The sequence below is a fragment of the Dama dama genome, chromosome X, assembly GCF_033118175.1.
Source record: "Dama dama isolate Ldn47 chromosome X, ASM3311817v1, whole genome shotgun sequence".
In the NCBI taxonomy this organism is placed as follows: Eukaryota; Metazoa; Chordata; class Mammalia; order Artiodactyla; family Cervidae; genus Dama; species Dama dama.
The window spans coordinates 130,199,875-130,225,169 of NC_083714.1; the positions used below are offsets into that span (position 1 = coordinate 130,199,875).

Here is a 25,295-nt window from a genome sequence, read left to right on the forward strand (position 1 = left end):
CGCACCCCCCACCTGCGCGTCTCCTGGCCGGAGTTTGATGATAAAAGTGAAGCGACACTTGAAGGGAGGAAGTTGGGCGTTCCCTGACATTCCTTTCTCTTAGCTCTTCTGGGGTGTAGTGTGGAGTTAGCCTCTTGTCGGAAGGCTCGAATTTAGAAGTGCACATTACTTTTACCGCCCTCTACGCTTCTTTGCCGAGCATGTTTTAAGGTTAAGTGCTTGACAGACTTGGACTCTGACTTGAGTGTGTTGTAATGTGGGTAGAGATTGCAGGGTACCTTCCGGCCTCTCAGGACCTCAGAACTGAGTGACTAGGTCTCCTGGTGCTGATTGAACTTAACCTTTACAGAGCAGCAAGACCCATAAGGCCAGGTGGGGGAGTGGCTTTGATTGGGCCACTTGGACAAGGAGGATGCCTTTTTGTGTAAGTCATCATCCCAGCTTGTCCAGTGACGGTTTAAGACTCTAGACTCTTTTCTCTTTTGGGAACCCTCTTACACTGTTGGTGGGAATGCAAACTAGTACAGCCGCTATGGAAAACAGTGTGGAGATTTCTTAAAAAACTGGAAATAGAACTGCCATATGACCCAGCAATCCCACTTCTGGGCATACACACTGAGGAAACCAGATCTGAAAGAGACACGTGCACCCCAATGTTCATCGCAGCACTGTTTATAATAGCCAGGACATGGAAGCAACCTAGATGCCCATCAGCAGATGAATGGATACGGAAGCTGTGGTACATATACACCATGGAATATTACTCAGCCATTAAAAAGAATTCATTTGAACCAGTCCTAATGAGATGGATGAAGCTGGAGCCCCTTATACAGAGTGAAGTAAGCCAGAAAGATAAAGAACATTACAGCATACTAACACATATATATGGAATTTAGAAAGATGGTAACGATAACCCTATATGCAAAACAGAAAAAGAGACACAGAAATACAGAACAGACTTTTGAACTCTCTGGGAGAAGGCGAGGGTGGGATGTTTCGAGAGGAATCGGGTGGAGAGGGAGGTGGGAGCGGGGATTGGGATGGGGAAGACATGTAAATCCATGGCTGATTCATATCAATGTATGACAAAACCCACTGAAATGTTGTGAAGTAATTAGCCTCCAACTAATAAAAGAATTAAAAAAAAAACAACACACACACACACACACACACACACAAAAAAAAGACTCTAGACTCCAGGGCATGTCTGGCTCTGTCCCAAGCCGCCACACCGGAGCACTCCAGCTATTTCCAAGATCTTTCTGCTTGGTTGCATCCCAGGGGGCCGACCCTTGTTGGAGCTTCTGAATTCATCCTGCTACAGGTGTACCAGCCCTCCCTGGTGTGGCCCACAGTGGTTCCGAGTGACGGAGATCCCCAGCCGTTCTCTTGGGGGCCCTGAATCTCTCTCATTGTCCCTGTGGACCCTGCTGTCAGTTGAAAAAGGTTCTCTGCGTCTCTCTGTCTCTCATTTTCTCATTAACCTTGTTTTACTGCTTGAAGACAGGTTGAAAGTCATTAGGAGAAGAACCACAGTTGCCTTTAGCTTGTATTGACATGATGTGACAGGCCTTGTACAATCGCCAGGGTTTTGTCCATGTGCCTTCTCCCAGAAAGCCTGCCTTGATCTCTCCTCTCCTCCATTTCAGAAGTCCTCCTTTTTTGCTGTGAGCTCCTTGTATAGCTACCATTCCTTTCTTCTGATTCTTGTAGAACCTCAAGCAGGTACTCTGTTACTGTCTAGTGAGAGTACATAAATGAGTACAGACTGTCTGGCATGTTTAGGTTATTTGACTGGTGGGCGGTTTTTGTAGTTTCTTTTTTTCCCCTTACTGGTGGAAGAGTCACCTATATTTGTTTAGTCTCTAAACTGAGGCATTTTTCCTAAATGGAGGGCCTGTGAGTGTCATTGCCTGGTTGTGTACTGGAAACTCTTCCCAGACACCCATCCTAAGCTTGGAAGCCAGAACAGTTAAGACCTCTGTTCACACCTGCATGCGACTTTGGTGATTCCCTTCGGTAGCCATGGAGAGGTTGGGTTCCTTAGTTTACTTTCATTGGGAAGGTTCAATAACGGAGTCCTAGGGCCTGACTCTCCTAGAGGCCTCTTGACAGTTTCTGCTGTAGGCCTAGAGGTTTTGCTGTAGTTAAGACTCCAGAGGGCTTACTGGGGAGTAAACCAGTAACTGAGGTACTGAGATGTTAGGCAGTGGTTGAAGCATTCCACTACCCCCACCCCCCATCCCCGCCTTCTCAGTGTCTGGTAGATAGAGAAGTAGCCTAGGGTTATGAAAAGAGCAGCTTCCCTACATGTGTGGTGTGTGTTGGGGGTGAGGAGGGATCAGAAGAACTTGGCTCTATTCAGTGTGCTAGTTGACTGGCAGGGGAAAAGTCATCTAATTCCTTTGGGCCTTAGTTTTTCCAGGAGGTTGATCTGAATCACAATATTTTAAGTCTAGGGACCCATGGGGGTGTCAAAAGGGAGTGGTCTGTGAACCATCTGAAATAATATATACCATTGTGTGTGTCAATAAAATATATCCCCCCACCCCAGCTACTAGGCATGAGGGGCCACAGGTTTCATCAGATTATCAGTAGGGACAACATGAAATTGTAGTGAAAAGTTACAATACACTGAATATTCACAGAATAGAAATTTGTTATATGGTTACGTGATTAGTATAATCAATGAGTTTTTAAAAGAGCATTGATATTAGGCTTTCATTGTGCTACAGGGATGTATTTCCACATTTTTTATGGCAGTGTGCAAAGAGCAGGGCTGCAGAACCACAGTTTTCCAAATAATTTGACCCAAGTGTTTCTCTGTATTTATCAACTCCTTTCTTTACTATCTCCATTTGATACTCTATTCAGAGATGGTCCATTATAGTGCCTGGCTTATTCCCAAACTTCTGGTCATTTTTGACTTTTAGGGGAGACTTTGAAGAAGCATGCCTTTCTGGAATAGCTCATATTTTTTGAGGACTTGTCAGTGTACTAGGCATGTCCCTCACAGGTTAATGTGTGTTAACTTCTCTGTTTTACATATGAGGAGACTGAAGCTCAGAGAGGTTAGGTAACTTGCTCAAGGTCACTCAGCTAACAAGCAGCATGGTCAGGCTCTTAACCTCTGTGTACTACACCGCTCTTCACTCAGGCAGAATTAGATGGTTTTCCTCAGTCTGCAGAAAATGCTGCTTTTTAAGGAACAAAAAAGAATGCTTGTATAAATGTGCATTCACCCAAATATGTGAGATGAGTTGTATAGCTCCTGTTAGTTTGTGATTAGTATTTTGAAGTATTTACCCACTCAGAGTCAGATCTCATTTCTTATCTTGTGATCATCTACTGCATCTATTATTATTCCCAGTTAATGTATTGAGGGCGTGATTTTTTGCTCTTCCAGCTAATAGTGGCAATGGAAGATTTTTAGCTTTTTCCAGTGTGCTTTTTAAAACCCAATATATTCAGTTGCAGAATAGTAGTTTCTGAGATGGCAGAACGAAGGACCACATGCTCTATTTCCTTCAGTGAGGGGTTTGAACCTACAGAGAATACAGAAAGTGAAATAGTGAAAAAGTTCAGCTCATGTTCTGAGAAAATGCAAATTAGAAGGTCAAGAATAAGAAGATTGTGATATTAATCCACATATAAAAATACAGAAATGGAAAATTTATTGGGAAAAGATAAACCAAAACTGTGTAAGATAGAGTCTTGTTAGCTGTGTGATTGGAGAATAAACACAAAACCAAAAGCTGAACCCTTTAGGAAGCATTCTGGTCTTAGTGGATGAGCGGGGAGCATATCAGAGACAGTGTGATGTCTGGCTGGCTAAGGAGTTAATTTAGCCACTGAGCATGTGCTCCTTTCTGTATTCTTTGCAGTTAGAGTAGTTGACTTGGTGAAAGGACCAGGATTTGTTCTAGTAGCACATGGCTGAAAACTACATGGAGATTTTACCAGATATTTTTAGTTAGAGACCCTTTGTGAATGCTGTAATTCAGAAGAGAAATCTATAGTAGATTTGGACTCTAAAGAAAATAAGTTAGTTATTACTGAACCTGGCGTTAGTCACTTGAGCTGGAATGAATAACAATATCTGGGGTTTTGACATTTTCAATGCCTTGCCTTAGTCCACTGGGCTCTCAACAGATCAGTCTGTCAGTCCCTGATACTATATGTGTGTTATCCCTGATAGCAGAGTGTGTGGTTAGGAGTCAAAACTTATGTACTAGCCAAAATCAAGTTAAACAGCTTGTTTTGGGGGAACAGGTTAACCATATTTGGGTGAATACCTTGGATTTTAGGAAATTTCTGCCTAAGTACAATAAATACTCTCTTTGAGTAACCCTGGAAAGGGTTAATTCTGTTTTCAAAGTTGATTGACTTTTAATTGGGTTTAGTTTATTTATTGAGGAAGTATGGTATGACAATAACCAAATAAATATTCTTTGTTTACTCAGCTGTTTACCAAATAGATTCTGGGCTCCTGAAGCTAATAAGTTAGAACCCTGAAACCTGGTCGATATCTTTTATTTATTTATTTTGTAGATTGTTAACCTAATTTACTCTTACTGGAGAGATGGTTTATGGTGTAGCCTCATAAGCAAATATACATACACTTGAGAAACAAGTGCAGACACTGTAAAGACAGTATTTACTAAGAGTGTGCAATGGCAAAGTGCTCCAGAGGAGGCACAGATCTTTGGGATTGTGAGTAAAGAAGCCATGGAACCTTCTCTAAGTGTGTTTCTTCTTGTTTTTTAGGCTTTGTACCCTGAGCAAGGGGCTGCTTGCTCCCAGCAGAGGACTGACTCAAGAACCTCAGAACCTGGAGAATGTCTTCCACATCAGTGAAGGCAAGCATGTGTACTTACCCTTTAGGCCCATATAGGGAAAAAAAAAATACCCTGTTTTATTTGAGAGGCATGTAGATAGACAGTTAGGGCAAATGAGGCATAGTAAAGGTTGCTTTTTCATAAGCTTATCATTTATAAAATGACCAAGATAGCTTTGGATAGAAATCACATTCAGAACTTGACCTTTGGTTCCTGCAAGCCTTAGGGACTGAGCTTTTAGTTAAATGATTTTTATGTCCTCTGTGTAGGTACTGAAGGGAAAGGCATGGAAAAAAAGATGTAATTCATGAGCAGGAGACAGGCCCTTCAGTTGTACCAACTAAAAACTCCTAGCCTGTAGTTTTGTTAGAGATATCCTATTAATCTATGGTTAATCGAAGTTATTTTCAGTTACTAATACGATGTGGAAACTATGGATGTCTGTGTCAGTGTAGGAATAGTCATTATAATGAAAATTATGGCTTCTTTAAAGGATCCAAATATATATATGTGTATTTTATGTATATTTAAAATTTTGTGTGTATATATGTATATATATACACACACATATATATATTTAAAATTTACTTTGTTTTCTTGGCCCTCAGCACCTGCCTCTCTTTTTAAACTCATTATAAACTAATAATAATAGTTTTTATCACTGAGCATCAGTAATCTGTGTACTATTTGGGATACTTTCTGTCCATTCTTTTATTTAAAGGACTTGAGAGGAAAAAAAAGTCAGAAATAAGACTAATTTACTGATGGATATTTTTGGCACAGTACTCTATGGTTTTATTGTAATTAGAGTTTGGACCTAATTTACGGTATATAACAGTTGGGTTTTTTTGGCCATACTGTGTGGCTTGCAGGATCTTAGTCCCTGATCAGAAATTGAACTCAGGCCCCAGCAATGAAAGTACAAAGTTCTAACCACTGGGTCACCAAGGAATTTGCTATGACAGTTGTTTGATAGAAAAATCAACCACTTTTTCATGAAAAGTAAAATGCATGTTCATCTAAGCATATTTGGTTTTGATCACTTAGTTTTTGAAGGAACAAGGATTACTGTATGTAATTTTCTATAACCAGAATGTATATTTTAAAATGCTAGATAACAATGCATTAACTCAAAACATTATTTAAAATCCTATAGATTTATTTTTTAATGTTGACTAACTACTGTTTAATCTATTTCCCCTTTATCCGTATAGCATGTTCACCTATACATGTGAATCACGGTGTGTGTGTGGTAATTGGTATCAGCTCTTTTCTTAAGTGCTTAAATTTTTTTTGCACTAATTTATTCTTGCAGTTTGGGGCAATGGGCATCAACTAAACTTAAATTGCTTTCTTTGCCTTTCCTTTTTTGCTTCATTTTCCTTGCCTCAAATTTTCTAACATTTAGGGTAATGTAAATAAATGTATGAGAAATCAATTAGAGTGAGACTCAAATTTTGATATTAGTTCCACTGCCTATAAGAAGATAGGCTGGGATTCTGTTCATAATGTCTTCATCATAAAGGGACTCCTACTGATGCTGATACATGGCCTCATCTCATGAATAATCAGAGTTACCCTTTTCTGCTTATTTATAAGGAAAAAAAGTTTGGGTTTTTCCGTTCCATCTTATGGAAAACCTGATCTTTTTGGCCAGCCCAATAAGTCCCAGTGATTGACATAGAATATTCTTTTCTGCACTAAGGAAGGAGAAGGAAATGGCAACCCACTCCAGTATTCTTGCCTAGAGAATCCTGTGGACAGAGGAGCCTGGTGGGCTGCTGTCCATAGGGTTGCACAGAGTCGGACACGACTGAAGTGACTTAGCAGCAGCAGCAGCACTAAGGAAACAGTAATTGTTTCAAGTTTTGGGGACTCAGAGGCCTGATCCCTTCCCTGAGCTGTTTGTTTATGGCATTAAATGGAAATTCATGGCTCTTTGAAGATTTTGAATGCATGACTCACTTTTTGAAGTTCTGGAGCTCATTGCTGTAATCCAGTTCTCACATTCTTAGTTTCATGGAATGACCTCTTTATTTTTATTTCAGTTCGAGATAAGTTGCGGGAGATAGTAGGAGCATCCAGAAACTGGAGGTATGCACTCTGTGTTCATTCTTTCTTCTATCTATGGAGTGGTATGCCAGGCTTATTTAGGCTCAGTTGATGCTCCCATTGTAGGAATGGGGGAAACCCATTGTTAAGAAATGGATTGAGAGGTTTTTTCACTTGGGGGAGAAGATCAACATTCCAGCAATACTCATCAGTTGATGCTTTGTTGTCATAAAATCATGTAATTTACATGTACTCTACATTTTTCAAAGTGCATTCAGGTATATTACCTCACTGATTGTCAGTGAAACTTAGAACATGCTTATGACATATGTTTCTGTTCCTTTTTTGCATATGATGAGACTGAAACTCAGACATTGAACGATTGAGTACTGGGGTTTGGAACTTGACCCCAAGTTTGCTGGTTCATCTGTTTAATGAAGCATGACTCCTTTATTGCTTCTTATGAGTTCACAATTAACCAGATCTTCCATACAATCTTTATCTGTCAGTATTTCCTTGTTGTAAAATAGGGTAGTATCCCTCTTGGTGCACAGAATTTTGAGGCTAAAATGAGATAAAGAGAAAGCACAGTAATAATAATCTATTGTTGGTGTAAAAATTACCTAATGACTTCTTTTTATCTCACTGTATGAAGAATTTCAATTTACTGAAAAGTGAAAAAAATGAATACCTTTTGTTCCCACCATCTGAATTGGGAACCTAGGAACATTTTTCCAAATTTGCCAGTTTACATATACTGGATATGTAGGTTCACGACACTTCATGTTCCAGTACATCTCTAATAAATAAATATGCTTTCCTGTGTAACAAAATAAGCAGTTGTAAATCTCCAGTAAGTAAGATGTTCTCTCATGTGGTGAAATTGACAGTAATTCCCTAATAGTATATTATTCATCCATATTCAGCATTCCTCCATTGTTCCCCACATATTTTTTATAACTTTTAATAAAAATCAAGATCCATTAAACGATTGCATGCTTATGACGCTCTTGTCTCCCCTAATGTAGAATAATAATTACCCTTGCCCCCTTGCCTCCTTTTTTATCCCTATGAGTTTATTTAACTTTAAAGAGGCCAAGCCATTTGTCTTGTTGAATGTTCCATATTCTGGACTTACCTGGTTCCATTTGTAGGCTCCACCTTTCTGGCAGTTATACTTCATAAGTAAGCTTAGAAAGACAGCTTAATGAATGATACTGTGAACATTTTAGTTCCCTATTCCCTTGTGTGTCTCTTCTCTTCCACCTTAATCGTCTCTTCTTTTTCTTCCCTTTCTGTCTTCCTTTCATATTATCTTCCTCTTTACCTTTTGGTCTGCCTTCCAAACTTCTTTTGGATATACTCCATTTTTCCTCCTCTGTCTCTCTTTCCTGAAATTGAAGGCAGAGAGAGAGAGAGAGCTGGGGCACAGAAAAAACGAGACTTGTCCAGGTGAGAAATGGGAATATGGAGTTCAGTGGCCATGTTGTTCTTTAGTGCATTTACATATATATTTATATATATATTTTTTATTATGTCCATTTCTGTATTTTTAGTTTGATTTCCAAGATTCTGTTCTTTGAATACACTTTTTGATGAGGGTGAATGTATCGTTCATTTGGATATATCTGTATCACTTACAAGTGTATTTTTCTTATCTACTAGGCTGAGAAATTATAAAGACATTTTTAATTTCACTAAGTGGCAGGTGGGAAGGGAGGGAAGGAAAAGGAGATGAGGTAGGTCCAGACCTGCCCTTTCCTCCTTTCATGGTGTTTGACTGGCCTGTATAGCACTGAAGTTGTGGGAGAGCAGGTTCCTGTGTTTCATGAAGCTTGTATCCTTTCTTCTCAGAGACCATGTGCAAGCAATGGAGGAAAGAAAACTACTTCATAGTTTCCTGGCTAAGTCACAAAAAGGACTGCCTCCTAGGACCATGAAAGACAGTTACATTGAAGTTCTCTTGCCTTTGGGCAGTCAGCCTGAATTACGAGAGAAATATTTGACTGTTCAAAACACCGTAAGGTAACACAGCACTATTTTTGCTTGTGCCATTTGTTTTTATTTTATTTCCTTTCTTTGTTATAATTTTGAGATCTGTTCACTTATTTAAAATGTGTTATTATCTGTTTTTTAATATATTCAGAGAATTGTACAACCATCACCATAATACATTTTAGTAGATAATTATCACCCCATGATGTGTTATTTTTTTTAAAGGGTGATCATCATGATTTTCATTTCATCACAGTTTTCTTTATTTCACAGGTTTGGCAGGATTCTTGAGGATCTTGATAGCCTAGGAGGTACTGATATTTTAATATTTTTGAATAGGGATTTACATCAATACATTGATGCCTCTGGCTGGAAAAGGTCTTTTTATTCTTTAACTTGCACAGATGAAGATATTCTAAAAGAGCAGAAAAAGAATGGCATCTGCTAATTCTGAATTGTCATAATTATTTAGTTAAATTTTCTGAGAAGTGACAGAGTACAAGGAGTTGTTCTTCCCTGAATCATGTTGAGAGTATGTTGATAACACGATGCACATCACCCCCAAATATTTTCACATGTGTTTCCTACAAACAAGGACATTCTCCTTCATCACTACAAGATAACCCTCAAAATCAAGAAATTAACACTGACATTTAGACAGTCTAATCCTCAGACCCCATTCAACTTTGGCCAGAGTTCCTTTATAGCAGGAGGATCCACTTCTGAATCACATGTTGCATTTAGTTGTTGTGTCACAGATAGTTCGTCAGTCTTTCCCTGAATTTCATGACCTTGATACTCTTGAAGGTTATACGCCAGTTCTTTTGTGGTATTTCTTTTAATTTGGTTTTGTTTGATGCTTCCCCAAGATTAGATTTGGGACATGCATCTTTGACTGGAGTGACACAGAAGGGATGCTGTGTTTCTGTTGCATCTTAGCAGATAGTGCATAATTCTAATTTGTCCTATTCCTGAGATGTTATCTTTGATTCCTTGGTGAAGGTGGTGTCTGCCAGGTTTCTTTGCTGTAAAGTTACTCTTTTCCCCTTTTTAATTAATAAGTACCCTGTTGGGACTTGTGAAAATCCCATTCCTCATCAGACTTTTATCAATTATTTTAAACTCAGTAGGGACTCAGGGATTCCTATGTTGCTGAATGGATTAGAATGTATTTCTGTCGTCTGTTTTGATGTTCAGATTGTCCCAGGACTGTTTCTGTCCCTTCATGCTGACTTCTGTGGGTTTTTTTGTGTTTGTTTTTTCTTTCTTGGATGTGTCCCCATCATTCTCTGAGCACTTCATCACTTTTTGGCACAAGATCTTCTAGGCTCATTTCTACTTTTTGTGCTCCAGTCCTGGAATCAGCCAAATCTCTGAGGAGCCCTGGATCTTTTCAGTGGAGAAATCAAGATCTGAGTGCTAGCGTGGTCATTGTTGCTGGGGTGTCACTATTCCAATGCTCTTTTAGTATCTGAGCTGGGGAATATATGCACATACATGTTCATTTACATTTATACCTGCCTGCCAATCTATCTCTTTCCTTCTTTCCATCTGCCTATATCTCTGTTTGTCTGTCTGTTGGAACCCTGGATTCATACCGATAGTCCCAATTCTAATCTAGCCACAGGTTCATTCTTTATTCCTCCCTTTTCACATTTGTAATTCCCTTCTCCAGCTGGCTCCATTATCCAGAATATAGTTACTTATTTGATCAGTTCCCCTGTATGTAGCCAGTTTCATATGACTGCTGCCTCAAAATCCTCATGGACGCTCCCCTCACCTCGCCGGGGTGCTGCTCTGTACCAGGTCACCCCCTGCAGGTCACCCTCCTCCCTGTGCTCGGGCTGTAGCATGGTGCGCCATGGCTCTCGTTTCCTCACTGCATGTCCTCCTGACCCCACTTGGGCTTCAGCACTCGATTTGGGGCCTTTGGACTGAACTGTTGGGAAAGCATTTAAAGAAAGACTCTGTTAATCTTTAAAAGAGAGACGTCAATCCATTGTTGGGCTTACACCTAGCTACGTTTTCTTGAAATTAATAAACTTGCTTAAAAAATTCATGAGTTAGTTAATGTTAGCCGCTCAGTTGTGTCCGACTCTATGCGACACTGTGGACAGTAGCCCACCAGGCTCCTCTGTCCAGGGAATTCTCTAGGCAAGAATACTGGAGTGGGTTGCCATTTCCTTCTCCAGGGGATCTTCTGGACCCAGGAATCAAACCCGTGTCTCCTCTGTCTCCTGCATTGTAGGCGAGTTCTTTACCACTAGTACCACCTGGGAAGCCCTAAAATTTCTTACTGGCTCTTAAAAAAAGATCTCACACTCACACTCTCTCTCTCTCTCTCTCTCTCTCTCTCTCTCTCTCTCTCACACACACACTCACACACTCACACACTCACTTGACTTTGGTTTACTTCAGTTCAGTCGCTCAGTCACGTCCAGCTCTGTCGTCCTCTTCTCCTTCCGCCTTCAATCTTTCCCAGCATCGGGGTGTCTTTGTATCAGGTGGCCAAAGTATTGGAGCTTCAGTATCAGTCCTCCCAATGAATATTCAGGGTTTATTTCCTTTAGGATTGACTGGTTTGATCTTCTTGCTGTCCAAGGGACTCTCAAGAGTCTTCTCCAACACCATGGTTCAAAAGCATCAATTCTAGTGTGGGAGCTACATAAGGAACATTTCCTGGCCTGCCCTTGTGAGTTGCAGACCAGTTTGTCCTCCTGCCTTTTGGCTGTCTTCATTTGGATCTGCCATGGACTTCCTGAATTCAGTGTGTTGAAAATAGTCCACTCTGCTCTTCCTGTGTATATCCTTTTTCTCAGTGAATGGTACATCATCTTCACTCATGCAAGTTAGATACCTGAGTTAATTCAAGTCTTGTCAAACCTGCCTTCTTCTTAGCTCTTGGATCTTTTCTCTTGTCTTCATTTCTACTAATGTGCCGTAGGCCAGACACTTACAGTTTCCTTTCTGGGTACCATAAAGGTTTGTAAATGGAGTTTCTTGCCTTTCGCTCCTCATCCCCCTCCTAGTACATCCTTTAGCAGGTGCATGGATGGAAGAGTTTATTGTTACTCAACAGATACTGAGCACAGACCTGGTCCCAAGGGTTGATGATACAAATTTGAATGAATCATAGGGTAGGCAGGGATGCTATTGAAGAAGTACACTACAATTTTAAATGAGTTGATATTTGTAAGGTATACTGAGTCATGCTTGGCACCTGTACATACTTGTTAAAATATGGGAAGTACACAGATCACCACGGGGTAGTGTAGGAGCCAAGGGTATTATGGGGAAGGAGGGAGAGCTCTAAGCCAAATAATAGCTTCATGATTCTGGAAGAGTCAAGAGGAAAACAGGTAGGTGAGTCCTTGTCTTTTATTTCTCTTTTTTGAAGAAGTTTGGTGTTTTCAGACTTGTGTGTTGGGGGTCTTTTTCTGACTTAGGCACCATACCTTGGTTGAGTGATGATAAGCCACCTGGTAGACCTGGGCTTTGGGCTTCAGTTTCCTCATCAGAGCTAAAATTCAACAGACAGATTAGAGGATTTCTAGATGTCATTAATGTATCAAAATCTTTGGTTCTAGGATATGACCAGTAGTGGGATATGGGGATTTGGGTCTTCAAAACCAGATAAGACTGTTTATGAATTTCAAGGAGTGAATTGTGAACATTAAAAAATAATTTTGCTTTTTCCTTTATTTGTTTCTCTTCTCTTTTCCTACAGTTCTTATTTGCTACATGCACAACAAAATTCATTCAGCTAAGATGTCTCCTTTATCAATAGTTACAGCCCTGGTGGACAAGATTGGTAAATGATAGTATTTTCTTGACATACTTAGAATTTTTAGTAATTATGAAATATTGATATTAGAGGAAATGTTTTCCTTTTATGGAGGAATTTTTTATGTATATATGTATATGCATATGAAAATGTCAGCTATGTACCAACATGTTTTTTATAATTATCTTCGAGTGGAAGGGTTTTTCATGATTATGGTTTCACTTTTTATATTCTTTGCATTGCCTTATTTTTCAGAAAGACATACACATGTCTTCAGTATGTCAAAAAGGAATCATATTTTTAGTTTTCAAGACAAAAAAGAAATATAATGGAATTTACAAAAATTTCAAATGAAATATGTCCATTTGCAGTACAGAAAAGTTGGAGTATGGTTTGTGCTCAGGTTGATTTTCTGTTTTGTAGATATGTGTAAGAAGAGTTTGAGCCCAGAACAGGACATCAAGTTCAGTGGTCATGTTAGTTGGGTTGGGAAGACATCCATGGAAGTGAAGATGCATATGTTCCAGGTGTGTCTGTGCCCAAAGTCTGCCCCCTTTTTTCTAATACAGCCAGCTAGCCTCAGTGAAAGAAAAGCTTACTTACCTGTCTATCCATAGACAGGTATATAGTTGTATAAGTTTTCCACTTATAGAAGAGCAATTCAAGTTCACTTTAAACAGATGGTGTATTAGTATCCTCCTGAACAGAACAAAGACTGACAGATTATTTGGTGTTTATGCTTAGTGTTTATTATTTTCAAATCATATATGGCTCCACGTTAAGGTACTTGTTTCTGGTTTTACCCCAGAGAATTTCACAACAGTCTGAGTTCTGTTAAACAAATGGAATTGATTACTGTTAGTTTCTTAGGGCTGCTGTAGCAAAGTACCATGAACCAGATGGCTTAAAACAACAGAAATTAATTATTGTACAATTGCAAGGCTAGAAATCCAAAATTAAGGTCTCAGCAGGACCATGCTCCATCTAAAACCTGTATAGGAGAAGGCTTCTTTGCTTCTTTCTAGCTTCTAGTGGTTTGCTGGCTTTTTGGCATTCCTTGGCTTGTAACACTCATTGTCTTCCTTCTTCATTACATATCACTTTCCTCTTGTGTTTCTATGTCTCTTCTATTCTTATAAGGGCATCAATAATACTGGATTAAGGGCCCATCTACTCCAGTGTGACTTCATCTTACCTGATTATATCTGCAACAACCCTATGTCTAAATATAGTCACCTTCACCTGTACTGAGGGTTAGGACATCAACATATCTTATTGGGGGACACAGTTCAACCCATAACAGTCACTTAGATTACTGTAGCATCTAGGAACAGCCTCTCTGATGAGCACAAGTCAGAACAGCTATTATAAGGTAATGAAGAAGGACTTCACTGGTGGCCTAGTGGCTGAGACTCTGTGCTCCTCATGCAGGGGGCCCAGGTTTAGTCCCTTGTCAGGGGACTAGATCCTACATGCTGTAACTAAGAGTTTGAATGCTGCTAAGACTCGGCACAGCCAAATAAATTAATAAATGTTTTTTTAAAAAAGAGATGAAGGAATTTGTCAAGAAAAAGTACCTCGAAGATAATAGTACAGAAATCAAATAATTCAGAATATGTTCAAGATTTCATTGTGAAAACTTATCTAAGAACAACTTAGTTATATCAGGGTATTAGATGGATCTATCATTCATGTACATTTTTCTTCTCTGTTATGAAATTATGAAGCATTTCACCTTTTGGAAAAAGTCTGAAGGTTGCTCTGCAGTAATTAAAATTATTTTGTCAAAATCAGTTCAGTCGCTCAGTTGTGTCCGACTGTGACCCCATGGATTGCAGCACTGCAGGCCTCCCTGTCCATCACCAACTCCCAAAGCTTACTCAAACTCATGTCCATCTAGTCGGTGATGCCATCCAGCCATCTCATCCTCTGTCGTCCCCTTCTCCCACCTTCAATCTTTCCCAGCATCAGGGTTTTTTTCTAGTCTCAGTTCTTTGCATCAGATGGCCAAAGTATTGGAGTTTCAGCTTCAGCATCAGTCCTTCCAATGAATATTCAGGACTGATTTCTTTTAGAATTGACTGGTTGGATCTCCTTGCATTCCAAGAGACTCTCAAGAGTCTTCTCCAACACCACAGTTCAAAAGCATCAATTCTTCAGTGCTCAGCTTTCTCTGTAGTCCAACTCTCACATCCGTAAATGACTATAGGTAAAACCATAGCTTTGACTAGACGGACCTTTGTTGGCAAAGTAATGTCTCTACTTTTTAATATGCTGTCTAGATTGGTCATAGCTTTTCTTCCAAGGAGCAAGAGTCTTTGAATATCATGGCTGCAGTCACCATCTGCGGTGATTTTGGAGCCCAAGAAAGTAAAGTCTGTTAGTGTTTTCATTGTTTCCCCATCTATTTGCCGTGAAGTGATGGGACCAGATGCCATGATCTTAGTTTTCTGAATGTTGAGCTTTAAGCCAGCTTTTTCACTCTGCTCTTTCACTATCATCAAGAGGCTCTTTAGTTCTTTAAGGGTGGTGTCATGTGCATATCTGAGGTTATTGATATTTCTCCCAGCAATCTTGATTCCAGCTTGTGCTTCTTCCAGCCCAGCATTTCACATGATGTACTCTGCATTTAAGTTAAATAAACAAAATAGATACTTTTTAAATTTGATACTGTATGTAAACAGTTGAATTTTTTAAACTCCCTTGTTGCTGCTTTTAAATAATAATAATAATACTGCTTTTAAAACCAAACATGAAGTTGTTGGGGATAGTGCTATGATTTGTTCACTTCCTTTCTTAGTCCTAATGGTAGATTCACAGTGGATTCCTGGCATAAGACCTGCTTTCTAAGAAATCTTGGACAAATAGATTGAAAAAGAGATAACGGAATTATTAGGAAGAAAGCCAGTGAAAAATCAGTGTCAGAAATACACTTTTGTTTTAAATTTGCATTTCTCATTGGCCATTTTGATGAATAACTCATGGCTTAAGTGATCTTTTATTCCAGAGAGAGAGCTTGGCAGTAGATACCCTGCCTTTGGTTTGGCTAAAATGTAGGTTCAGATCCCAGCTCTGGAAATTCCCTGGCAGTTCAGTGGCTAAGACTCCACACTTCAACTGCAAGGGGCATGGATTCGATCCCTGTTCGGGGGACTAGGATCCCACATGCCACATGGTGTGGGTAAAAAAAAAAAATCCTAACTCTGCTGTTTGTTAGCCATGTGACTGTGGGCCGATTTCTCGCCCTCTCTGAGATGCTGTTTTGTTAACCACAGTAGCCACTAATCAAATGTTGCCAATTATGTTAATTTATCATCATTGCCATGAAGATGGTTCCAGATCTCTTCTAGGCTTGACCTTCAGACCTTCCTTTTGGGGTTCCCATAGATCTCTCTCCCATGTGTACTCTTGCTGTCTCCCAAGTCCAGTGTGTTCCAGACTGTGTCAGCTTCCTTTCCAATCCTGATTCTCCTTCGCTTTCCCCTTTCCCACCCTCCTGTTTCTCCCAGCTCCAAACCTTTATGAAAGCTTTAATTTTTCCCTGTCCCATGCAGCCTTTTGCCAAGTCTTGCAGATTCATCACCCACTGTTTCTCACCAGAGTCCTTGCTTCCCCTTCCCCCTGACCTCTGAGTTTCATTCAAGCCCTCACTGCCTCTTGTGTGAGCATCTTAGCTGTCTTTTAATTATTCTGCCTGCCTTTAGTCTCTTCTGTCTTATTTTTACACATATCTACCAGATAGATCTTCCACAGCTGATCTTCAGTCATATCACTTCCCTTCTCAGAACCCTTCAATGGCCATTATCTGTAGTTCAAAGTCTAAATTACTTTGACTAGTTAGGATCTAAAGTGTTAGTCGCTCAGTTGTGTCCAACTCTTTGTGACCCCCACAGACTGCAGCCCACCAGGCTCCTCTGTCCATGGAATTCTCCAGGCAAGAATACTGGAGTGGGCTGCCATTTCCTTCTCCAGGGGATCTTCCTGACCCAGGGATCAAACCTGGTGGGTCTCCTGCAGGCTGATTCTTTACCATCTGAGACACCAGTTAGGATGTAAGATGCTCCATAAATAGCACCAACCTACCTGGTGGCTGGTTCACACGCCTTCTTAGAGCACACCACTGGAGACCTTGAGCGTCCTAAGAGTAGAGTTGTTTGTTTTGCATCCACGATGCTTAGCACTAGTGCACATTAATTATAATAAACTGGAACATTACATAGTAGGTGAGTGGATGAGTATCCTGGTGTACATTTTCCTTTTGCTGGAATTTCTTGGGCAGTGGCTCCCCATATCCCCATTCTACCTGTGCTTCCAGGTCACTTCATGCTCCAATCTGTCCCTGATCCTTTCAGCTCATAGTACCTGTTCCTTCCCCACGTCCCTCTCTTCTGGCTCTTGCTATCTGCTCTACAGAGCTCTGTATGCACATGTTTTTTCTGTTTGACTGTGCGCATCCCCAAGGAGATCTGGGAGTGAGTCATCTAGCCCACTTCCTGATGGCCAGCATTTAACATTGACTTTGCAGTGATTTATGGGGTGTGCCATCTGTGCTTGGTATACAGCAGTGAGCAAAACAGAAAGTTCCAGTCTTTTGGAGTTCACACTAGTAGTGCTCAACAGTTAGCTGCCTCAGTTCATTCATTGACAATCACTGATCGGGTATCTGCTGTCTGCCAGTCTTTGTGCCAGTTGCTGGGATACAAATGTGAATAAAAATGGTCTTTGTCCTCAAGAAGCTTTCGGTGCAGTAGGAAGACAGACACATAAGTAAATCTTTATGGTATATTCAATTAAATGGGCTTCCCTGATAGCTCAGTGGTAAAGAATCCACCTGCAATGCAGGAGACACGGGAGATGTGGGTTCGATCCCTGGGCCGGGAAGATCCCCTGGAGGAGGAAACGGCAAATCCATTCCAGTGTTCTTGCCTGAGAAATCCCACAGATAGAGGAGCCTGGTGAGGTATAGTTCAAAGGGTCACAAAGATTGGACACGACTGAGCGACTAAGCACAAATTAAGTACTGTGCACTATTTCTCAACAGGGACACTATTAGCATTGTACGTGGGAGAATTCTTTGTTCTGCAGGACCTTCCCCTGCATTGTGAAGTGTTACCTGCGCTGCGCTGGTAATGTCCCTCAGCTCATATGGCAACCATCACCAGCCCTGCACATTTCCAGATGCCCCTAGGGGGTGATATCTTCCTAGCTTATGTTGAGAGCCACTGTCAGAAGAGGCCTTTGTTTCCACTTACGTGGCAAAAAAAGGGAGGGAATGATCAACTCTGACTGGGGAGTAGGGCTGGAACTGGGAATGGGGAGGAGTATCTTGAGGAATGCCGCCCTGGGGAAGGCATCAGGCAAAGATGTGGAGGGGAGGTGCTCAGGTGACAAAATGGGACATTCCAGGACCTCCAAGTTGTTAGCTGTGGCTAGAGAAAAAGGTGCAGGCACGAGGGGAACGTTTGATGAACAACTGGAGAGAAATCTGGGCTCTGTGGCAGAGGCTTTCCAGCAGGCTTAGAACAGATGCTGGGAGAAAGGAGGAACCCTTTGGTTTGAACAGGACAGGGACTTAGTGAGATGGGGGAGACTCTTCCCAAAATTGCAGGGGAGGGCTCATAAGGGGTTGAATGGATATTGGTCATGAGGACTAGTGATGAGGTTTGTTGAGGATGGAACCAACTGTACCCAAGGTTACGATAGGACTTGAGGATATAACTTTCCTGGAAGTACAGACTCCTAGGGGATAAAAAAATACCTTAAAATCTCGATGGACTCTGCATTGTACATATTTAACTTAATCCACAGAATTGTCACTCATCTTATCCCTTCTTGGAAGCCCCTGTGCTGGGCTAAGGAAATAGGCACATCCTAGTAGTTGGCACACTCAAGTTTCCAGAAAATTTAAATGTTTGGGTGAGCGATGGGAGGTCTGCCTGGCTGTGTGTGCCTTTGGGAGGACAGGTAGGCCTGAAGAAAGCCAGTCTTCTGCAAGATGGTTACACCTAAGTGATGGTGATGGATAAGGTCCCTCTGCGACCCTTGCCCTGGGTCCCGGTCATGCAGCTCCAAGGCCCACATAGTTCGTGCCCGTCCCAGCCCTTCTCACGCTCTGCACTGTCTGGGTTTTGGAGGTGTCTCCATTCTCTGCTAGACCACAGATTCCGTGATCTTGCTGCCACTCCCTGCCACCTGCCAGAGCCTAGTCATGTTTCTGGCATCTCAGCAGATGGCGATTAATGAATGCACTCGTCCTCTTTTGCTAATTTCAGCCTTTCTTGGAGGCTCCAGTATCTGGTAAGATTGTACTAGGTCTTCCCACTAAACGCATTTGTTACATCTGCATTTTCTTTTCTTTATTCTCTAGTTACATGACAATGAATTTTCTCCTGTTTTGGATGCGACATTTGTAATGGTGGCTCGTGATTCTGAAAATAAAGGGTAATTGCTGTTTTTTTTCCTATTTCTTTCTTCTTTTTTCCTGTCCTTTGAAAAATATAAAATATATATTTTTTCAAATATCTGGAGATATCTGAAAACTGGAGAGAAAACTTTAATAAATTTCCAGATTTATTAGATTTAATTAATAAAATTTCTAGATTTATTCTAGATCTAGTAAATTTCACTCAGTTTTGTCTGACTCTTTGCAACCCCATGGACTGTAGCCTGCTAGGCTACTCTGTCCATGTGATTCTCCAGGCAAGAATACTGGAGTGGATTGCCATTCCCTTCTCCAGAGGATCTTCTGGACCCAGGGATTGAACACGGGGCCCCTGCATTGCAGGAAGTGTCTTTACCGTCTGAGCTACAGGGAAGTCTTTAAATATATTTTTCAAATATCTGGAGATATGTGAAAACTGGAGAGAAGACTTTAATAAATTTCTAGATACCATCACCTAGACTTAAGAGTTTTGACATTTTGCCATATTTGCTTCTTTTTTAAAGGTATATTATTTTCTTTTTTTTTTTTTATTTTTTCAGTGGGTTTTGTCATACATTGACATGAATCAGCAATAGATTTACACGTATTCCCCATCCCGATCCCCCCTCCCACTTCCCTCTCCATCCGATTCCTCTGGGTCTTCCCAGTGCACCAGGCCCGAGCACTTCTCTCATGCATCCCACCTGGGCTGGTGACCTGTTTCACCATAGATATATACATATATTATTTTCTTTATCATATTTTAAAGCAATTCCAGATATAATGACATTTCACCTCTGAATACCTTAGTGTAGGCATTGCTTTAAAAATGAGGATATTTTCTTAAATAACTACATTACCACTAGCACACCTAACAAATAATAGTAAGTGCTTAATGTATTCTAATAGTTCATATTCACTTTTCCCCAATTACCTTTTTAATGATTTATATAAATCAGGATCCAAACAAGGTCCACTTACTGCATTTGATATTTATGTCTCTTAAGTCTGCTTCATTTGTTCACAGCTTTATTGAGATATAATTCACATATCATACAGTTCACTGATTAAAAGTGTACAGTTTAATGACTTTTAGTATATTCATAAAATTATGGAATCTCTTCAGCCTGTGTTAATCTGGAATGGTTGTGTGCACCCACCTGTCCTTTACCCCTTCTCATGAAGTGGGCGAAAGCCCAGATTCATTGTTCTGTACAGTGTCTCACTTTCTGGATTTGTCTCATTGCTTCTTCATGGTATTTTTTTTAACTTGTTTCACTATCCCTTGTATTTTCTGTAAATTGAAGTTAGATCTAAAAGCTTAGTTAGATTTGAATTCAGTGTATTTGGTGAGAGCACTTCCTAGGTGATGCTGTCTCTGTACTGTATTGTCAGATTTTCCCACTCATTGTAAAGGTAAGATTAGTGTGTGGGTTCAAGTAGCAACAGACTGATCTTTCCATTATGCACTTCAGTTTATCCTTTTATGATCAACAATGATCTGCAGGTGTAGTACAGTAAAAGGTGTCTCCCATGAATATCTTACAAATAGCTAGTTTCCCATCAGTCTTCCATCAGTGCTTTTAATCTCCTTTGGAGTTTAATCATTTTCATTAGAGGATATAAAATGATTCTCAAATTCTGACATTCTTTCTGTATTTGTTAGCCAGAGATCTGTAAAGAAGACTTTTCCTTTACCAGCTAGGGCAGTTTGGTTTGTCAAGGAAAGTCAGGATCAATGTTTCATTCTTTCCTTTATTTACACATTTACTAGCTAATGATGACAGTTTTTCTGCTTTTTTGCTTTTTAAGAAAGTATCACTGTGAGTTCATGGATTTTAATATAGTAAATATGTTTCAGTAAATTGCAGCCATTGTTCTTCCTGTTCCTTGGAATGAACATCTTTGGTCAGTGGGAACTCCTTTAAGCTGCCTCCTGTGATGAGCTATTTTTACATTTCCTAGTCTTTGATACAGAGAAGGCAATGGCACCCCACTCCAGTACTCTTGCCTGGAAAATCCCATGGATGGAGGAGCCTGGTAGGCTGCAGTCCATGGGGTCACGAAGAGTCGGACACGACTGAGTGACTTCACTTTCACTTTTCACTTTTATGCATTGGAGAAGGAAATGGCAACCCACTCCAGTGTTCTTGCCTGGAGAATCCCAGGGATGGGGTCGCACAGAGTCGGAAATGACTGAAGTGACTTAGCAGCAGCAGCAGCAGTCTTTGATAACTTTCTGCTCTCTGATACAATGAGAAACCTTGAACTTATCCTATACATTTCCTGCCCCAGGCCTGGTATCAGCTATTTCTCCAAGGAGTCCTCAGGTTCCTTTTAATGGGAAACTGGTAGTTAGACACCAAAATCTGGGCACTAGAACTGTATGTTTTTATTAGTTTGTCATTGTTTCTTGGCTTTTTCAGTGGACAGAGCTTGAATGTATGTTAAAAAGAAAACAAAAAAACCTCATAAATTTATACTGTCATTTCCAAGTCAAGTTTAGCTATACATACTTTAAAGCTTTATGCCTTATCTTTTCTTTCTTACATTGAATTCCTGGTTCCTAATGCCAGTTACACCCAAGGCATTCAAACTGGGAAAAACTATTATGTGTGTGGGAGTGGGGTAGGAGGGAATGTTATAGGATTGCTGTTGTACAGGATGGAGTCTGGAGGCCTATGAGAAGTCTGATTTGTTTCAGAAATTTGAGTTAGGAGTCTTCAGTGAGAAATCTCTTTTGCTGCCTGGAAAACTGACTTGGAGACCCAAGTTAAGAGCAAAAAAATCCCTTGGTGACTCTTATCTGAGTGAAGTATCCACCTGTCTTCTCTGTCTCCTCCAGCCACTTCCAGCTGACATGCTGCTCCTAGTGGCTGACCTGGGGCTTCTTTTCCAGCACTGAAGGCATTACTTAAAGTTTCTCACCCAGCTGATGCATTCTAATTTTCCAAGCTGCTATCTCAGTACTTTTGTTTCCATTTTTGTTTCATCCAACTTTTGGATTCTACCATAGTGAAGGGTTATCCTTTTTCTCTGTGTTTTAATTTGAAAAACTTGACACCTACAGGAATGTAGAAAGAATAATGTAATGAGCACCCATATACCCTTCACCTAAATTCTCAAATTAACATTTTACCACTTTTACCTTACTCTTGCCCTTTCTCAGTAAATACAAATATACACACTTTTCCTCATGTAATTGTTTCAGAGTAAAGTTGAGACTGCTTTACCCATAAATAATTCAACATGTATCGCCTAAGAATAAGGCGATTCTCCTATATAACGTCAGCAACTTTATTATATCCAGGAAATTTAACAGTTATACAATTATTGTTTCTAATATTTGATCCATATTCAAACCATGCCAGTTGTCCCTAAAATATTCTTTATAACCTTTTCTCTTGAGTCAGGGTCTGATTAAGGGCCATGTATTATATGCTGTTGGGGCTTCCCTGATGGTTCAGATGGTAAAGAATCTATCTGCAATGTGGGAGACCTGGGTTTGATCCCTGGGTTGGAAAGAGCCCCTGGAGTAGGGTATGGCAACCCAAGCTGGTATTCATGCCTGGAGAATCCCCATGGACAGAGGGACCTGGTGGGCTACAGTCCATGGGGTCACAAAGAGTCAGACACAACTGAGTGACTAAGCATACATTATATGTTATTATCATGTTTCTTTAAATAATTCCCCTTAAAACAATCCCCCTGGCACTTTCTGTCTTTTAAGACATGGACTTTTAAAAATTTTTTACTTAAGTATAGTTGATGTACAATACTGTGTTAGTTTCAGGTATACAGCAAAGCGATTCAGTTATGTATCTCTCTCTATAGATACACTTTTCCAGATTCTTTTCCCATAGAATTATAAAATATTGACTATAATTTCTTGAATTGTATACTAAGTCCTTGCTGTTTATCTATTTTACATATAGTGACGTGTGTATGTAAATCCAAAACTCCTAATTTATCTCCCCCCTTTCCCCTTTGGTAACCATAAGTTTGTGTTCTGTTTGTGAGTCTATTTCTATTTTGTAAATGAGTTTATTTGTGTCATTTTCTTAGATTCCACATACAAGGGATATAATATACTTGTCTTTGGCTTATTTCACTTAGTATGATAATCTCTAGGTCTCTCCATGTTGCTTCAGATGGCATTATTTCATTCTTTTTTATGGCTAAATAATATTTCATCCTATTGTTTTGCTCTATTTCTTTGCACATTGTCTTTATCCATTCCTCTGTTGATGGATACTTAGGTTGCTTCCATGTCTTGGTTATTGTAAATAGTGCTGCAGTGAACATTGGGGTGAATGTATCTTTTTGAATTATGGTTTTCTTTAGGTATATGCCCAGGAGTGGGATCACTGGATCATATGGTAGCTCTGTTTTTAGTTTTTTAAGGAACCTCCATACTGTTTTCCATAGTAGTTGCACCAATTTACATTCCTGCCAACAGTGTAGGAGGGTTCCCTTTTCTCCACACCCTTTCCAGCATTTACTATTTGTATACTTTTTGACGATGCCCATTCTGACCCGGGTGAGGTGATGACCTCATTGTAGTTTTGATTTGCATTTCTTTAATAATTAGCAGTGTTGAGCATCTTTTCTTGTGCCTTTTGGCCATCTGTGTGTCTTCTTTGGAGAAATGTTTATTTATATCTTCTGCCCGTGTTTTGTTAGATTGTTTGTTTTGATATTGAGCTGTATGAGCTGTTTGTATATTTTGGAGATTAATCCTTTGTCAGTTGTATCATTTGCAAATATTTTCTCCCAGTATGTAGGTTGTCTTTTCATTTTGTTTATGGTTTCCTTTGCTGTGTGAAAGCTTTTAAATTTGATTCCATTTAGTTCAGTTCAGTCACTCAGTCGTGTCCGACTCTTTGTGACCCCATGAACCACAGCATGCCAGACCTCCCTGTCCATCACCAACTCCTGGAGTTTACCCAGACTCATGTCCATTGAGTCGGTGATGCCATCTAACCGTGTCATCCTCTGTCGTCCCCTTCTCCTCCTGCCTTCAATCTTTCCCAACATCAGGGTCTTTTCAAATGAGTCAGCTTTTCGCATCAGCTGGCCAAAGTATTGGAGTTTCACCTTCAACATCAGTCCTTCCAAATGAACACCCAGGACTGATTTCCTTTAAGATGGACTGGTTGGATCTCCTTGCAGTCCAAGGGATTCTCAAGAGTCTTCTCTAACACCACCATTCAAAAGCATCAATTCTTTTGCGCTCAGCTTTCTTTATAGTCCAACTCTCACATCTGTACATGGCTACTGGAAAAACCATAGCCTTGACTAGATGGACCTTTGTTGACAAAGTAATGTCTCTGCTTTTTAATATGCTGTCTAGGTTGGTCTTAACTTCCCAAGGAGTAAGCGTCTTTTAATTTCATGGCTGCAATCACCATCTGCAGTGATTTTGGAGCCCCCAAAAATAAAGTCAGCCACTGTTTCCACTCTTTTCCCATCTATTTGCCATGAAGTGATGGGACCAGATGCCATGATCTTAGTTTTCTGAATGTTGAGCTTTAAGCCAACGTTTTCACTCTCCTCCTTCACTTTCATCAAGAGACTCTTTAGTTCTTCTTCACTTTCTGCCATAAGGGTGGTTAGGTCCCATTTGTTTCTTTTTTGTTTGTTTTTATTTCCACTACTCTAGGAGACAGATCCAAAAAGATATTGCTGCTATTTTTGTCAAAGAATATCTTGCCTATATTTTCCTCTAGGAATTCTTTAGTACTTTGCCTTACATTTAGGTCTTCAATCCATTTTGAGTTTATTTTTATGTATGATATTAGAGAATGTTCTAATTTCATTTTTTAACATGTAGCTGTCCAGTTTTCCCAGTACTACTTATTGAAGAGACTGTCTTTTCTCCATGAATGATATATTCTTGCCTCCTTTGTGGTAGATTAATTAACCATAAGTGTGTGGGTTTATTTCTGGGCTTTGTATACTGATCCATTGATCTATATGTCTGTTTTTATGCCTGTACCATATGGTTTTGATTACTGCAGCTTTGTAGTATGGTCTGAAGTTGAGGAGCCTGATTCTTCCAGCTCTGTTTTTCTTTCTCAGAATTGTTATAGTTAGTCAGAGTCTTTTGTGTTTGCATACAAGTTTAAAATATTTTTGTTCTGATTCTGTGAAAAATGTCATGGTAATTTGATAGGGATTGAATTGAATATGTTGATTGCCTTGG

General features: G+C 40.0%; 1 protein-coding gene across 1 annotated transcript in view; it reads left to right on the top strand.

Moving 5' to 3' along the window:
- ACOT9 (acyl-CoA thioesterase 9) overlaps positions 1-25,295 on the top strand; it is a 29,150-nt gene that overhangs the window by 387 nt on the left and 3,468 nt on the right. Inside the window, exons 2-8 of the mRNA XM_061137454.1 lie at positions 4,768-4,859; positions 6,887-6,932; positions 8,745-8,915; positions 9,159-9,196; positions 12,613-12,696; positions 13,093-13,196; positions 19,037-19,110. Coding sequence (XP_060993437.1) covers positions 4,768-4,859; positions 6,887-6,932; positions 8,745-8,915; positions 9,159-9,196; positions 12,613-12,696; positions 13,093-13,196; positions 19,037-19,110 — 609 coding nt within the window. The remainder of the gene's footprint in view (positions 1-4,767; positions 4,860-6,886; positions 6,933-8,744; positions 8,916-9,158; positions 9,197-12,612; positions 12,697-13,092; positions 13,197-19,036; positions 19,111-25,295) is intronic.